The 18,383-nt window shown below is 41.4% G+C and overlaps 1 protein-coding gene across 7 annotated transcripts in view; it reads right to left on the bottom strand.

Annotated features, from left to right (window-relative positions):
• The window catches only part of HIPK3 (homeodomain interacting protein kinase 3), a 92,588-nt gene continuing 78,159 nt past the window's right edge, over positions 3,955-18,383 (bottom strand). For 6 of the 7 annotated variants that reach the window (XM_021401669.1, XM_021401674.1, XM_021401672.1 and 3 more), the window contains exons 6-16: positions 17,947-18,131; positions 17,001-17,160; positions 16,519-16,642; positions 13,844-13,965; positions 13,527-13,654; positions 13,261-13,422; positions 12,202-12,498; positions 11,467-11,607; positions 9,912-10,147; positions 9,508-9,635; positions 3,955-7,989 (exon numbers count right to left, since the gene is read on the bottom strand). In XM_021401669.1, the coding sequence (XP_021257344.1) occupies positions 7,513-7,989; positions 9,508-9,635; positions 9,912-10,147; positions 11,467-11,607; positions 12,202-12,498; positions 13,261-13,422; positions 13,527-13,654; positions 13,844-13,965; positions 16,519-16,642; positions 17,001-17,160; positions 17,947-18,131 (2,160 nt within the window). In that variant the 3' untranslated portion in view covers positions 3,955-7,512. The remainder of the gene's footprint in view (positions 7,990-9,507; positions 9,636-9,911; positions 10,148-11,466; positions 11,608-12,201; positions 12,499-13,260; positions 13,423-13,526; positions 13,655-13,843; positions 13,966-16,518; positions 16,643-17,000; positions 17,161-17,946; positions 18,132-18,383) is intronic. The other variant, XM_021401675.1, reaches the window with a different exon arrangement.

Raw genomic sequence — 18,383 nt, 5'->3', positions numbered from 1 at the left:
AGAGCTGTAAGTCTTCAAGTAAAGAAGCGTGAAATATTTCTGAAATTAAAAATCAAGCTTTTCACCTACAGCTAGAAATCCAGCCACTCTGTATTTGATGATGAAAGCACCAAGGTCTGGCTCAGCATCACAAATATGGGAAAACCAACCTCCAGAGCCCCACACCTTATCCTGCCGGGAGCTTCTGGCTGGGAGATCTCTTCCCTTGTGTTGGATTTTCCCTGAGGCCCAGGGGAGAATTGCTACCACAGCTGCGTAACCTGCGATCTGCCTCCTGAAGCACGAGCAGCAGGTAAGGCTTCACCCCACATGCCCTGAGTTCCCCACCTCGTCTTCACGCAGAGTGATGCCACGTGTTGCACGTATGTCATTTTCCCATAGACAGGAATATTCCCCCTTGGAGAAAGGTGTCTTAAAAATGCTGTGGGACAAATGCTCTTCCCATCGTTTAAGGCATCACTTTACACCACTTGGACCAGCAGATCTGCTGCAGGAGCCATTTACATCACAGTAACAGTCACAGAAATCAATACAAGCGCAATCTTTTAAAAGAAATCCAGAATCACATGGAGCCTGGCCTGCACAAACGTACAGAAACTAACCTTAGACAAAATTAGTGCTCTTGAATGAATCCTGGCCAGAGACATTGCCCCTGATTTCAATGGGAGACAGCATCGATGTGCTCTGCCTCGCTGGAGGACAGAGCTCTTCGTGCTGATCGAATCCCAATTCATGCACCACAACAGTAACAATTACCAATAAGCACCGGATAGGACTAACACAGCGCTGCACGCAATCTCAGCTGCAGCTCCCAAACCCGTTCACTGCAATGGATTAAGCAGCTCAGCACAGCTGCCCGACCACCTACAGTCCCCACGCAATGCCACGGGTGATGGGAATTCTCACTCTGCCAGCTGCGCGTGCTGTCACTGTGGGCTGTGGTGGGCACCAGCGTCGCTCCCCACCTTTTCTTCCCAAGCTAAAGGCTATGCGATACCCACAGGGATATCTACAAATGGATCTCCCACCAATGGACACTGGTACGGGGGTCAGTGGTGCGTGCTCCACACGGGCACGGAGACGGCAAAGGAACAACTTGCGTTAGCTCCGGTGATGAGGTCCGAGGAGGCGCTGCGCCCCATTGTCAGCGACAGCTCGGCTTTTAAAACGCGGGCACGGGGGATCGGCTGCTCTGAGCGAGGGGACGTTTCGTAATTCAGACGCGGAGCAAGAGTTCGCGCGAAATGCAGACCGAACCGTCAAGCACAGTAAAAGACGAGCCGGTCCTCCGACCACAGGGCCGTTGCTCTCGCAGAAATAAATCAAACCGCAGCACCGGAGAGCAAGGAACGGAGCGCGAGCACCGCTCTGCCAGCGCGCAGCCTACACTGAGGAAATCCCTCGGTCCAGCTGCACAACCGGCACCGCCGCACATCCCCACCTTAACAGCCTCCTAGCGCGGACCACGCTCCTGTTCTCTCCCTAAACACGGCCGCGTGTCGGGTCCAGCCTCTCCCTACGCTGCACCGCAGCCCGAGCACCGAGCTCGGCGCCTCCGGGCGCACACAGCCGCTGCCCGCGGGAGCCGTTGCCTCCTCAGAGGTCGGCCGGGGTACGGACCGCGGCGGGAAGCGCCGGGCAGCGCCGGCACCCGGCTCCCCTCGCCTCACACGCACCGCTGCACGAACCCTCCCGCGCCCCTCAGCCCCACGGTCCCACGGGGACGGCCGCTCCCCGCGCAGCGCAGCATCCCCCGCCCGGCCTCGGCTCCTTACCCCTGTCCGCGCGGGCGCCTGGGGCGAGAGCGACGATGGCGACCAGCAGCAGCGGAGGCAGCAGCGCGGCGGCCGGGGCCCGGCGCGGGGAGCCGGGAGCGGAGCGGGGCCCCGCGGGCCGAGCCCCGCCGCCCTCCGCCCGCCGCAGCATCCCCGCGCCTCGCTCGGCCCCGCCGCACCGAGCTCTAGAGCAGCGGCTGCACCGGGAAGAGGAGAAGGAGAAGAAGGAGCGGGAGGCTCCGCATGGTGCCGGCGGCCGACGCCTCAGGATGCGCTGCCCCTCAGCGGCGCGAGCACTCCGGCCGCGGGCGGGAGGCGGGAAGCTTCATCCACACCGCGCGCCCTGCGCTGCACGGCGCTGCACGATGCTGCACGGCGGCTGCCGAGCGCGAGGGGCGGGCAGCGCGCGGCGGGGCGGTGCCGCCGGGACACCCCCGACGGCCGCGAGGCGTCACGGGCTGCGGCTCCCGAGCCCGGCGCGGGGCGAAGCTGCCCGCGCTGATCCGCCCCGTTTGTGCCGTTCTGCTTGCTCTTCCCTCGCCCCGCCAATGCGTTCCGTGCTACATTCGCTTCCGCGCGGCGACTGCGAAGGGTTATCACAAAGGAAAGATGGCAGTTCCGCGGCGGATAGTAAAGCGGGCGGCTGGCGCTGCGGGGCGGCCCGACGCCTTGGTGCCCCCTGGCGGCGGCAGCTCGCCCCGTGCGTTGTCTCGCCCCTGAAACCCGTTCCCTTCACATCCTTGCTTTTGTCGTAACAAAATCGCCGTAGATAAATCCCTCATTAAGTCTTTTTTTCCTTTTTTAATCATTAGAAATAGAGCCGTCCCTTAGTTTTCCATTGTATATTACGTGTGTATAAGTACATGTTATATATATATAACGCTTTCCCTAGCAGATGTATTGGTGTAAAAAGACTCAAAACAGGTGTTTTGCAGAGCGACATTAGGACAGAACTGCTTACAGCTGGTAAAAATTTACACAATGACTGCAGCTAACTGCTTCCTGAGCCCACCTTTCCCATTGTCCCTGGGTGACTTCAGCCCGTGGGGATCTCACGGGCGGAGAATGAAGAGGCCCTGTGCCACCGCCCATCTGCCCTCGTTGGCCAAGGACACTGTTTGTTGAGCTGTAGGTTGACGTGAACAACGCTGGCTGAAATGACAAGCAAAACCCAGCCTCGTGGCTTTCTACTGAAGAATAGTTAACGCTGTTCCCCAAGACAGATGCATTTAGAACTACCTGAGTCTGCTCGAAGCACGTGCACAGCTCTACTGAAAGATAAAACAGACCTTGCTGAAGGGAAGGAGAATATGGGTCCCCACCAAGCCTTACCTACAATGTACCGTGCCTCCCCACACAGCAGGATCTAATTCAGGCTGGCCAGGCAAGCAATAGTATCGCTCACTGTGGGAACAGAGGCAGAAATGCTACAGCATTTCTCCAGCATCCCCCAGAGCTCTGAAACATGCAGGATACGGGTGGAACATTCCACCAATAGGGAGTGTTGGGGAGCAGCAGTGCCGTATCCATACTTTGACGAATGCTACCTTAAATCACTATAGGAGTGGAAATTACTGTATGTCTGAGTTGCACTGATTAATGCGAATCTACCATCATGTCTGTACTGTTTTGTGAGTGATAGGGAACAGTAGCTCCTCTGTTGCTTCCGACCATCTCTCCAACTGAAAACCAAAGCTAATTCATTGATAAAACAAAGCATTGTCCTACTACACTTCCGCAGCATGTGACAAACTTCACTGGCTCTGATTTTCCTTGAATGAATGCTATTGCAATGGCAGTATAGATTGGTCCTGTGCAGTTATTGACAGGAAAAAAGATCTCCACGCTTTGAACCAGTGGTGGTGATCTTAAAGGCAGCTGAGAGGAAGATTACTTATTCCTACTTGTCTGCCACAGCCCAGTGGCACGTATGGAAGAGCACTAACAGCAACAGCCAGCAGCGTGCTCCACAGCCATGGCCATCAGCAAGTGCAGTACCCCTGGCTAATACCACCAGCAGCACCATGCCCCGCAGCATTCAGAAATGAAGAGAAGCTTGGCTCAATGATTACACCAGAATTTAAGAGCTGGAGCCCCACGTGAGAATTCTCATTGCCTTTACCTCAACCCACAGCCCTGACGTAACACAACAAGGAAATGAAAGCCACCGAAACGCATCTGCTGCAATATATATTTTAATTCAAAGTGAATCTCGACAGTAATACACCATAAATTCTTATTTTGACACTCACCAAAATAGTCACCTGGAAAACCCGCTTTTTGTGACAAAGTACAGAAGGCTTGGTCACATTTAAATCACTGAGAACTAGAAAGAATTACTATCGCAAACTGTAAGAGACATTACATCCATAAAAAATTTTCCCAGTCCTCATATTGTAATATTGCACAGTGCAATTGCTACATGGCGAACTAGTGTAGCATAGAAATCCAAAGCAAAAAAAAAAAAAAAAAAAGAAAAAGAAAAAGAAAGAAAGAAAGAAAAAGAAAGCCACGAGTCTACAAATTGTTAAACAGTAACAGTTCAAACTCATTAATCAAGTCTTTATCACTGGGTAATTCTAGAACAAGTCTTCCTACAGCTTGCAGTGTGATTTAACTTTTGCTTAACACAAACCAAGTTAATTAGCAGTAAAAACAGAAAGTTTAAAAATTAAAACCAAAAACAAGTTAATACAGTAGCATATTTGACCAATAAAACACCCTGAAGTTAAAAACCGAACACAAGAAATTCATATAAAATCTTGCAAATTAAAGTAATATGCAGATATGCAGGTCTATAGTCATGCAGTGTTTTATTTAAAAAAGGCAATAAAACAGTAACACGTACAAATGCTTCTCAGAGGATGACCCTTGTTCTCCTCCACGGAACGGGCCCTCTGCCTAACACTTTTTTCCTGCAGGTGGGCCCTGGACATAGAATCCATTCCCTTGGGATGTACTGCAGGACTGGGGAAAAGTCATCCACTACGTTGAATTTAAGCTGTGGCAGAATCCCAATTACATTGCCCACTGAAAGGCAGACATTTCTAAAATGACAATACGTAGAAAGAGCAGCAGATCTAACGTGGGACACATTTACAGCAACTTTGTCCTGCGTAGGGTAGGATACTGTTGATGTACAGATAATGGTGTGGATTTAACAAGCACGGTAGCTTCAAACCTTAAGCACGTTAAAAAGAAAGCACAGTAAATACATTAGACCAATGACGATCCCCATGGCCCCGGAAAAAAAAAAATGCAGTATCTTGTGTTATCACAATACAAAATTCATTTACTCCATTTGCATTGGTGATTCGTGGTGTGTCCATTGCCTGCAATGGAGTAAGCACCAGGAAAGCGTCAATTCCCAACACAAGGGAGCGAACAAAAAGCAATCTGCTGGACCATATCGCACAAGTTTGAAGTGGTAAGGAGGATATCCAATTTGACCATTCTCTCGACTCCGTGTATTTAGGCTTTATAGATAGGTTGATAAGATTTCAAATTCATCAGGATGCTCCTAGTTTCTAATGTGTACTTTATATATACATTTATACTTGTACAAAATGCATAGAGTTGATTACTAAAAACACTGAAACTTTTGGGAAAAGTTAGGTTTCTTAATTTTCAGTGTGATTAAAAATGTACTGCTGGTATTTTATTTTTTACGATCTAATACTGTTGTATTTTAGTTATTACTTAAAAAATAAATCAAATGTAGGCACATTTATTTCATTTAGACATTCATTAAATAAAACACTGCTTGTGTTAGTGGAGTAAAGAAAAAGTTTACCAGTTATTAGCTTATTGACAGAGTTAAACTCAAATGCTTTGCACTCTTATTCCAGTCAACATCGCAAAGATTGTATTCCAGATTTTGTTTTAAAAAAAAGTTAAGTCAAGCCTGCAAGATGCAGCTTCTTAAGTGTCTACACAATGCCAATATGAAAACATAAAAAAAAAAAATTAAGTTACATCAATACATCCATTTATATGCAGTGATGAGCTCGAAGTTAATGGAGATAAAATACTGATGCAAATAACACACCCCAAAAAAACATACGCAATCATCTTTCCTCATTTACAGTATAGTAGTTACGACACTTCAAACATGAAAAAAATTAAAAAAAAAAAAAAACAACCCAAAACCCGGCTTCTATTTCATGTAATTAGACTTGTACAGAAATTAGAAGGCTAAGAAAGAACTAGTTAATCACCTAATTTCACAGCTATCTGAAGTGGCAATCATTATATAGCAGCTTATCTATGATACATTCAAGATAAATGATACAATTTATTACTTGCCCATAAGCTAAAACACAGCCTCAGTTTAACACCTTCTTTAAATCCCACCTCTACACTACAGTATACTTGAGGTCTATGAAAAAGTAGCTACCTTTTATAGGAAATGGATGATTAAGTCTTTGGTGCTGCAAAAGCAACTTCATTTGAACAAAACAAAAAACGGAAAGACACACCTCCTAAGGAAAAGAGAAATGCAAAAAGCATGTAATTTACGTCCCTGACGGAATGTATTAAATAAGCAAACACCCGCAACAGGCTAAAACAAATACTATTATGTAAAAAGACTAAAATCTCTCCCATGCATAAATGAAAGATTGCACACAAAGAACTCACATCTTTTCAAGCTTCAATAGTAAATATTCTGCTACTAGTTACTGAATACTGCATGGTTTGCTCAAGCTAAGATGAAACCACATCATGAGTCGATGAGCACTTCGTTTTTCTTTCATTATCTAGTCAGTCATGCCTACCGCACCTCTAACATTTTATTATACCCAATTAGACAAACACTTTTAAAACAGACTACTTAGATTGTATTGCAGTTCCATTTAACAGTACGGAATACTGTGCTGCGTGTCACTACTCAATAGCTACTGAATCAACTTTTCTTAAGCACTACTAAAGTCTTTTCTTGAAGCTAGATCATTCTGGGAAAAAAGACAGCAAAATTCAGCTACAGCAAAACATGCTGCCTTCTCGATAAGGAAAAAACACCAAATACTAAAATCATACCACACAAAACCCAAAATGAGCAATACGCTATCAAAAAATCAGCAGATCTGAATTTTTAAGTGCTGCAGTCCTCAACATTGATATATAAGTAATAACATTAACAACCTCAAATATTTAAGGCACTATGTGTGGGAACAGTTTACAATGCAGCTGAGATTATTAGGACAACAACATTTAAGAGCAATGTTTAGGCCTCTTTGCCCATGCAAAAGACACATGCAATGTGAAGAACAACAGCCCAACTCTTAGATAAGTGACTCAACATTTAAACACCAAGATACGTAATACAAACAAGTTACTTCTACACTGTACTGCTGACATATGTGCATCTGTTGCTCTAATTCTGTACACTGAATGGCTTCCAAATGTAGACGTGTCTTGCACTAGTTAGAAGGCAATTTTATAAAAAATAGCAGGAGCAAAACCAGATTTCTGCTCCCATAAGTCACCTGTCTAAAGTTACTATATAAGAAGATAACATGACCAAAGACAAGTTATACCAAATGTGCAAAACACATCAAAAGTGAGTTTGTTTGTTTTTTTTTTAAAGCTCAGAGTTGTTTAAATTGCACCCAAGTCTACATGATTCAAAAAAATAATTTTCCTGTTGTGCCATGGCTAATATTTAATAAATACCATGTTTCTTCTTAAGTCAAACTTCCGTATCATTGAGCTTCCTCAATATACTCTATTTGAGTTCTCACATAAATGGATACTGGCTGAGTTTTGTTGGACTCAATGGAAATCCTGTGTAAGCAGGTGATGCTGCAATGTACGAATGTGGTGGAAAAATCGGTTTGTACTGAGTCTGATGAATGGTTGGGGAAGGTAAAAGACGGGGATTTATGCCAACTGGAACTTGGTGAACTATACCACCGGGGTGAGATATATTGTACGTTGGATGTTGCAGTAAGGGTCTTGAGGTACATGGTGAAGCAAGGAGGTGGGCAACGGGTGCAGCAGTACTAAGGGGCGCTGATGATGGGTATGGAAGAATAGCAGGCTGTCCTCCCAGGTGGGTGCCTCCAGAGAGATGCGCGTGCACCGTAGTGGGGTTTGGACTTCCTTGTGGAAGGGAGAAAGCGTGGCTGGCAACGCTCGCTGGGATGTAGGCCTGCTGTCTTCGATGAGTGTAGTTTCCATTCCATTCCTGCGGTGCAGATCCGAAGTGCTGCACCTGCCCATACACAGAAAGGGACAAGTCTTAATATTTCTAAGTTGAAAGACAGCTTGAAAAATGGAATAATGCACTAAAACTAATCAACTCAAAATCAAGAGAAATATAGAGACAGGAATAATTGAATGTTTAAACAAAAAAACATATTAGCTATTTAGATAGTAGCACAGACAGGAAATCTGACAATAAGAGATGATAAACAGAACACAAGTTATTTTAATGCTCTTGCAAAAAAAAAAAAAGATAATATGCCATGCTGGGCTGTTTTAACAGAAATACCATGTATCACATGAGCAAGGTGCTTATTCCACTCTACTCAGCACTGGCTTGGCATCAATTGGAAGTGCTGCATTCAGTTTGGGCACCATAATGAGGCACAAAGAGGACAAATAGGAGAGAAATTTTAGAGGAGAGCAGAAAAAATAATAAACGGATTGAAAATATCTGAGACAACTAGGCAAACAGAACTCTAGGGCTACGATCACAGGAAGATGTGGCAGTCATTTACAATTACAAAGACAGAGACTAAAAATCAATTACTTCCATTAAGCGACATGGACTTAAACTACATAGGGCATCTACCAAAGAAGGAAGGCTCAGCATAAATTTTTGTAATGAACATAATATCCTACAATTTCTGCTACGAGCCGAAGTAGCTGCAGCCGCTGAAGAGATTAAAAATTAATACTGTGCTGATCACATTAAGGTTTGCTTAGAATTAATTAAATCAATCCTTCCCCACATAATCAGGCAGAAGGGAAGACAGTGTCACCACCCAAATGTTTCTTTCTGTCTAAACTATTCAAGTCACGATCGGTAAATCCTCTTATCTACATATAGCATACTTGCATTTAATATTTGACTTACAATTTAATATTCCGTTACTCTGCAAGACTTATGCAAACAGGTACTGTTCTTATATCAAGTGCAGATATCCAGGTATCTGACCAAAAACTCAGTGCAGCTACAGCTCAAAATTAATTAAGTAAATTTATTAAAAAGAGCTTAAACTTAATGCTGTGGGTCAACTTCGGTTCTCAGTCACAGCGGACGCATTTGCTACAACACTGGGTAACGATAAAAGTAGCTTTTAAATCAGCCTTGGGTATCTTCCAGCACTGGACAGAACTACGACCACAAGCTCCTTCCCACTGGCTTCCTTATCTGACTGCAAGGGTAAGGCAGAGCTGGGTTTGTTAAGCTCTGCCTCCGTACAAACTACAAGCAATTTCACACATGCTACTAACAGAACAAGACTGAAAGGCAGCTCCAGTTCCTAACTGCACACTACAAGCATTTTGGCATTCAGATGTAGAAAATAAATATACCAGCGTTTGCTACTATGTCTTGTGCTTATGACTTGTGCCCAGTAAGCTGAAATCCATTTCAAGATTTGAACACCGATCAAGTTGGTGAAAATCTGCGGTTGCTATTTACGCCAATTGAAACTATAAGTAGTCAGCGTGTTTGGAAGCAAAAAAGAAAAAATGATTCTGTGACATAAGCAAGTGCACATACCTGGCTGAAGTTTAAATGTTGCTGATGGAATGCTGATGCCAGTTTTTGCTGACGGTTTCCCCCAGCAGAAGACTGGTTTACTCTTCCCAGGACAGACCGACCCTTTTTCAGTGGCTGACAAGTAGCATCTTCCAAGACACAAATGAACAATGTTATGCTTTTGTTGTCTTTACTCTCTTCTAACAATTCAAAGACAAAATTTCATTTGCTTCAGCATACAGGGGGAAATAATAAAACAACACATTAATTCAAGTCTTAAAACTCCACAATTCAGAAGTGTTTATTACAGATTGGTGGAAACAAGAGTAAATCAAAATCTATGTAAGTATGGCTACCGAATCAATTATTCTCATTCCATTTTCACCTACTGATATAGAAAGGAAAAACCCCCTTAACTCACTTACCTGTGTTCACCATCTGTTCGTCAAGACGTAACCTGTTTTCAAGACTCATTGGTGGCACCACTACTGTGCAAACAGCTGATTTGGTTTCAGAATTAACCGACGCTCTTGCTTCCTTATTTTTGTTGGTATTAGCTACAAAGCCATCTTCTACAAATGGGCTGTCATGTCCTGAAGAGTCTGAAGTTGGGGAACCATCCACTGTATCACATCCACTCTCCTGTTCATCATCTGACAGACTACCACAAAAATAAATGTAATGCATTAAAACAAATACATTTTCATAATACGGACGCATTTTATTAACATTACGCAACATTTATGTAAGTGAAATGACTCAGAAGTGAATAAAATGTTACACTACTTACACAAGCACAGGCATTCAAGACAGCAGCCGAGTTTTTAAAGCTCACTCCACCCACAAATTAAATGGTTCAGAGAAAGAATATAAATAACTTCTACATAAAGATTAGATGCAAAACTTTCACCTACTTCTTAAAATTATTTTTTAAAGTAAGCTCGTACTTATAATTCACCTGACATTTATATTTTTAGGCCAAGTAAGAGGTTGAAGGTAATTTCTTCACAAACGCTTTTGTATTTATACAGTAACTATCCTGGCATTTGTGGTCTGTGAAATGCAATGCTGGCCAGGTGGCACAAACTCATTTGTTCAACAACTGCTTCTACGAGAGCAGCTGGAAGGGGCAAGAGGTGGAGAAAACAACTACTAATACCAACCTTTACTAACATTTACTGAAGCTACGCGCTTGTATCAGTAAATGTAAGATGACAGTAAATGCCAGCTAAAAAAGAGCTGACAAAGGCATGACCACAGTAAAAGTAGCAGTACCAGAACCAAATAGCCTTTCAACAGTCAGAAATACACGATCTGAGAAATTATGATGAGGTATTACCAGAAAATATGGTACTCAACTGTGACTATGCCAGGCACGAGTTAAATAGGCAGCAAGAGCCAGGACCATGATCATGAATGTCACATAGATTGTGCTTTAGCATCCAGCTCCCCGGTAGTGCGCCAAGAATGCCATAAAATAGTTCAGAGATACACTGCAAGTTTTTCGAAAGCCAAATTTTGAATACGCAAAAATGAAGGCTTAAACTGGACACGAAGCAGTGAAAATAAAACATATTTAAAAGCTGCTCATATGAACAACGTTCATACAAGTGAAGCTTAAGTTTGGTAGCAGAAAAAGGGCATCCACGTCATTACAGCTTACAATATGAGATGGGAGAGGAAAAATTTAAGATATTCTGGTATCTTTAAATCTGTAACATCCTACTTAGCCTTACTTAATTTTGTCAATTTGAAAGATCCTTATGCTAAAGGAAGTTGGATGTGACATTTTTGTGTTTTCTGTGTCAATTCCATTTATTTGGTATTCTGAAAACTTCCAGCGAGGCAAGAAGGATAATGGAAGAGTCTGTGCGGTGCAAATGTAGGACAATAACACTTTTTTTTTTTTCTTTTATAATAAACTGAGTCTACTGAGTCTGTTAGGATCATTCTTTTTACTGAAAAGACCACAACTTTTACCTGTTGGATCTCTTGCAAGGAGATGGACTAGACTGTCCCGAGGAGCTAGTGCTCAGAGTGCTATCAGGACTGCTTAGAGAACATACACGGTCAATATTCAGAGTATTTTGGCAGGCTTCACAGTCAAGGCTACCTTTGCACCTAGCACACAGGAAAGAAAGCAAACAAACATGCAGTCTCTCATCTGTTATCTCTACACATCACTGTCCTAGAAGTTATTATGGAAAAAAAAGTAGCTCAAACGTTAGAAAAGGTTCCCTAAAGAATCTAAATGAACATCCAATTTGTTGTATTTTTTTTGTTGTTGTTGTTCTTTTTGTTGTTCTTTTTAAAACATCCAAATCAGACTTTAAATCTTTTTAAGAGTTCTTCTGGAAATTCCAGACTAAGCATGCATTTTTTGAAATTCGCTAATTAATTTTACACTGAATCATTACAGACAAGTAGGTTAAGATTTTACCACAAATGAAGTTCAGAGCCTTGAAACATTTGACCAAGTTTAGATTTAAAATAAAAGTTCCTCCAGTTCAGAATTGGTAACAAGGCAAAACAAATTCAAACAAACATTAAACTCTCTGCTATACTGCTACAGAGCTAACTTCCTAGTGCAACTTGATTAAAGTGCATCGATTATCTTTCATTTACTTATTACCTCATAGATTCACTAAATATAGCAGTTGCACTAAGGCAGCCATATGCAAGCAGGATTTAATAGAAGTAAAGATCAGTTCTTACTCTCTCAGAGAACGTGTTTGATCTAAGTCATCTTCGTCCGTGTCGCTGCTGATGGTGATGACACTGACTGCGGGGCTGGGGGAGCCCGCGATGAAGATAGCCTGTCGCTGCTTGTTGGAAAGAGAGCGATCAGGTTCCAGCCTGACCGATGCTTCGCAGCAGTTACTCTCCTGTCCATCTGAGTTATGATTGTCCTGTGCTTCTATACAGCTTATTCTCTTTACAGCCTTCAGGTTAATTATCTTTGGAGATATAAAGGCTGAATTTTGGATATTGGTATTTTGCAACACGTTGCTCCTGTGAAGAAAATATATCGCCTGACATTTAGTGAATCTCTGCCAATGGACCTGAAAACTGTACTACTTAAAAAAAAAGTTGGCTAAAACACCAATTTTCACAAAAACACAAAACATTCAACGTAGTGATGAACATTCACTTTTATAATTTTACACATCAATGCAAAAAAAATCAGAAACATGCTAATTAGAAGCTGCAGAGTGATCTAAGAGTAAATTTTGTGCCAAAATAGGAAATCCCACTTATTTACTTATCTATTTTTACAAGGAAAAAAAAAGAAAACACACACCTTTACAAATACTTCATATGGCAGTGAGGTATTATTTTCTTCGGCAAGTAGTTGAAATATTTTTGGCCACCAGTGAAAGAAAGACTGCTCTTAAGGCGATTGTAAGGCCTACTGCAACCTTATTATCCAGCATCAATTTATTTTTAGTTCTCTAAACCTGGCATTTCCTCATACATATAAGCTTAGGAATATCTCATTAGAGCTATCTCGGTATGTTCTCACACCTTCCCAAAGGCAATAAAGACAACTTTGCTATCATAATAGGCAGAAATTTATCAACAGGAACTAAAACCTCTTGCTACTGCAAATATTTTTCCATCTAGTCTGTATTACCAAAAATAACACTGAATAATCAGAGCAGAAAGGACAAACTTTCCCAAAAGACATTTTTCCCCCCGCTAACCAACACGCGCTTCCACAGCCACAGCAATTACAGACGTACTACCTCTGAATGTTAGAAATATTCTACCAACCTGTTATGACACAGTTTATTCCTCTTGGTAGCTGCAGGCTGAGGCCAGACAACATGTGCAATGCCCACACTAATTGGCTGTGGGGCAGAAAAGGTTATCTGATGTGTTAAAAGAGGCTGTGGCATCACTGAGTTGTAATGAGTGCCCTGGGTAATCATCTTCCTGAGGAAAAATAAAGCAAGTTTTAAACCAGGTCATTTGTATTGCATCCATCGACCTTGTTAAACCAATGCCAGTAAGGTATTGCACAAAACGTGTGGACTTACCCCCAGTCCCCAAGCCTTTGTGGGCCAGCCACAGGATCAGAAGCTAGAGATGTCGCAGGGGCTGCCACTGGCGCCACTTGCTGCCACGCAGGAACCAGGATTTGCTGGGTGTGGTTTGACCATGTCTGCTATGAAGCAGAGAAGAGAGAACAATGCAGGGAATGAGTCAACTTGCATTAGCTGTTTGTAGTTCAGCACAATGCAGAATGGGAACTGCAGTAGAACCCTACAGGGCATTATCAAAGCAATTTTCGTAAGAAAATATTCGCTAACTAATAGTAAGAACAAATCACATTTTTATTTTCAAGGAAGCCAACCTGAGAAAGGATTCCTGCTCGAATCTGTAGTGGCTGAATTGCATGGGCCTGGGTCACCAATGGAACCGCGTTGTCCAGCCTCAGGGAGAAACTTGCAGGTTTACTATGGTTTGTAGTAATTCCTATCAGGAAGAAAAACACATAGCTTTAGTCAAAACATCAGTCTAGCATAATTTCTGAGCAAAATGGAGACATAAAGAATATTTTTGTAACGTTTTGCTATTTTGACTCGATGTGTTCACAATCTAATCCCGTAATTCAGACTTTCTAAGCCAAATAAAATCAGTGTAACACTTAAAAGATTTTTGTGTCAGTACTTATCTGCACATATATTTTATCTTCTAGTTCCCAGAAAGAACTGCCAATACCTTTTGCCTATTTCAAAACTACTACAAAGTGGAATGACTTTGGCAGAAGGTTTTGCAAAGCTAAGCATTTTACTACCCATCACAAATTACATAAAACACATTTGCAAGGAAGCATTACAAAAGTAAGCAAAACTGAATTTCTAAGTTTCCTGTCGACTCCTGCATTTCTCACACACAGTTTCCAGCTAGCTGAAACCTATTCCTCTCTGCTCTTGTAATACACAAAGCCACATGTATACTGCCCCTATTTGTTACCACTCTTCTGTGGAAAATAGTGTGAAGTTCGCTGTATTTTCTGAATATACCATCAACTGTTTTCATAATCCAATCAAAATACTGCCAACTGTAGTATTGTTGGAATACTATCACAAGCCTGTAAAAGCAAAAAGATGCATCTTGTGCTGTATATAGATCTCACTGCTGCTACAGGAAGCTAACAGACATGCAGCAATGCTGCAATTAATAATGTTTGGAACTCATTAAACTAAAATGAAAGAAGACTTTTTTTAAACCAGGTAATGCAACAGAATTACTATGCTTGAAGAAAATAGTGGTTAGAAGAATATACTAATTTCATTTCCATCTTGTGATTTAGTCAAAGCCTAAGCAGTTTGTGTTTGGAGGTAACTACTAAAGATGAACTAAGCGAAGATTAAATGTGTTTTCTTTTGTAATCTTTAAAATGCAAGACAAAGGAAAATCTTCAACTGATGCGATACTATCATGTCATAAAACAATACTAAGTTATCACCGTGCAGTGAAAAGCTTTGAACTTTGAAATGCTGTTGACTAATTTCTTTTCCACACACCCACCCAGAACAGTAACATCTTAACTCTGCCAAGAGTAGCAAGACTTAGCACTTAAGATATTTGACAGAGTAGCCAAACATAAAACTTGAAGAGGTGCCAGACACTATTAATATCCCTTTCCCTCCATACCAGTAACTCAGCTTGTCACCTGTGTGATGAAACCAATAAATTCCGTTTATTCAAGCTGTACCAGAACTTCAGCTTGGACATTTATCATCACACTAAAAATACACACGTAACATTACTGAGAAAGTTGGTTGTATCTGTCTTTATCTAAAGAGATAAAAACTTCCTGGGTTCTAAGTTAAGGTAAAAAGCGAGGAGGAGTTAGAAAATCCTCTTAAGAAAAACCTTACAATAAAATTTATCATTTCAAGATCTGGTCTCTATAAAAAAGTTAATAAGCAAACACCACAAACTACCTTTCCCTATCCATAAACGACTGTTCCTAGGATAAGAAAGCTGTTTTTCATCAGCTCCTCTCTGATCAGCCAAATATAAGCAGAAAAAAACCCACAATTTTTGATTGATACGTTCTGCAGCAATCAAAGCAAAGTTTTCAAGACTCCTAAGCAATAAGATCTCTGCTTGCATTACGCAGATAAATCTGTTTGGGAAATAGAAATTACCTACATTACCACATACCTTTCCAGAGATGCAGATCTTTATCCGGTCAGTTTCTACCCTACAGAAATGTTTCTCTGCAAGCCTTTCCACCTCACAGTCTTCCAACTGTTTCTGATAATTAAGCCCTCAGCCAATTATTTCTTCCCATAAATTGCAAATTGTATATTCAAGTCAATTTTATCCTTGTAGGAAATGAAGAGTTTAGCCAGGCTGTTGCTTCTTCCTCACAGAACAAAACAATCAAAGCTCTCAAAGATGCAGTTAAAAGTTTTTTAACCAGCAGAAAGTTGCAATTGTTCTATATAGTTGTCCTGATTGACCTTAACCATTGGACAGCACATCTGGTACTGTTTATGTGGGACAGCCATATCCTTAAGTAAAGCCCCAAGATTCTAATTAAACATTTTGTTAATCATCCCGATTGATCTAGGACAAAAAGTGTTAAAGGTTCTTACCCTTATTCCTGGGATATCCTATATCCCCAGGGATATAGGGATAGCTATATCCTAGAGATACAGTTGCAGCAACATTGATACTCTCCTCATCTTTCTTGTTTCTTCTCAAGTTCTATTTTAAAATACCCTCCTTTCTTGCTTTAGATTCCACATCACATGTCTCTATTTTATTCAGATACATGTATGTGCATGTATGTATGCAAATACAACAGGGGAGAGAGGAAGAGGGAAAGGGAGACTGACAAGGTGCAACATATCTGAGTCTGACTCTTACACTAATTATTTTTACTTACTTATTTTACAGAATTAATTATTTTAATATATAGCTTAAGTGGATATAGTGGAAAACTCAAATACTGCTGTAGCAGACAGCACCACTGACATTTCCGGAGCTAATAGCTGCAGTTAAACATACCTTGAAGAGTCGGAGGACATATAATCAGCGTCTGCTGGAAAATGTCACTGCAACCAAACTGAGCAGTTCCTGCCTGCAGTGGTATTCCTTGTTGCAAAACTGAGTGGGCAGATGCAGTTAGAGCCTAGGGGAGCAGATTCAACACAGGCACCATTATAATTGTGAAGATGTCCCACTAGCTAGTATAATAAACAGCTAAAATAATTTTATAAAAATGGAAATTTCAAATCCATTTGACGGGAAGCATTTCCATCTTGCCACGGGGGGGCACTGCAATACAGCAGTGCTCTGCTATGATGATTCCAGCTGGTAATTTGGAAACGTACAGGATTCTAAAGCTAGTTTGTTTGGTTTCTCAAACAAACACTAAGGAAAATAAAAGCGTAAAACAGAATATTTTGTCACTTACCACATACACTTTTCTCAGTTACGAAATCAATAAAACTGCACTAACTGAGTTTTCAGTATAAAAACATTTTTACCTGGCTTCTTAATGGGCTGATTTTGGTGAAGCTTGCAGTCAGATTAGCTGCACTGCCTGAGGCAACTGGTCTCATAAGCGATGTTTTATTGCGGTTGCTTAGGTCATATAAATTTGATCTGCATTTGCAAACATCCATGATGTGAAAACAGGACTTTACTCTGTTTCAAACAGAAAATATGTAGGTTGCTTTAAGTAAAATTGCATGCAAATGTACATAACAAATCCACAGAACAAGAAAAAAAGTTCAAAGCCCACAGCTGCCAGTTCCACAGAGTGGCATCATGCACAGAAGTAGTAGCATCACAGAAATAGAAGTTGTGCTGTTGCTATGCCCAAGACAAGACATCTTAATGCATATTTTAAAACTATAGTTAAAAAAAAAACAATAACAAGAAAACTCTGCAATTTCCTGCTTCTTTCACCTGTTTTCTAACAACTGGATAGAAGCAAGATAGCAACCTAAATGGATGGGAAGGTTCTTTCTTCCCCCAAATGCTTGCACTTCAGGAAACGCACACTGAAAGATCTAGTTCCAGAATTGCAAGAAAGCTTTCAATATATTCTATGTTAACCATTGTACAAAATAAAGTACCTGAGTCCATTTCAAGAAATGCCTACCCTAGTGCTCAATGACTGACAAGAACTGTTTCTTCATGCTTCTAAGAATAAAGCCCAAAATTTCTGCAGTATTAGACTTCTATAATCCAGACATACAAAAGATAATTGAAAATTCTACTGCTTTAATGTTACTTTTCAGAGAAAAGAAAAGTTATTCAAACACATTCTTTGACCTAGTAGGCGTATCTAACATTGAAAGCACCTGAAAGAATTGTCTGAGATGTCACAGAAATGACTGAAGATTTTTTCTCCGCTAGCAGATGAAACAACAGTACCACACATATGAATTGCTACAATAGAAACATAAGACAACCTTTGGTACCTACTGGTTGCTATGAGGAAAATCGAGGAGGTGCTTCATGGTAACGAAAGAATGGTTCAGTGTCTCAGCTGGAGTAATTCTTAAATCAGCATCAATCAGCAACATTTTCTTCAACAGACTGACAAATTCCCTCCTGTCTGCCTTCTCTGCCAACAGGTCACTTCCTTCTAAATCCATCACCATGTTCACCTGGCATTGAACAAAACAGTCAGACACAAGACATTCACATTGGTTTGATTCCTTCTGTTATCGGACAAGTACCACTGCTTAACATAGACAGTGACAAAGGAACATCTGTCTAAAAAGACAAACTGACACAGCTGGATATTTTCCCCAGCACAATATACGTAGACAAGGATGGATAGGATTGACACACAACAAATAACAGTCTAGAAGATGTTTACTTCAAAACAAAAATATAATTTCTCTCATCCTTCCTTT

The sequence above is a fragment of the Numida meleagris genome, chromosome 6 (genome assembly GCF_002078875.1).
Source record: "Numida meleagris isolate 19003 breed g44 Domestic line chromosome 6, NumMel1.0, whole genome shotgun sequence".
NCBI lineage: Eukaryota > Metazoa > Chordata > Aves > Galliformes > Numididae > Numida > Numida meleagris.
This window is presented reverse-complemented; position numbering and strand designations above follow the sequence as displayed.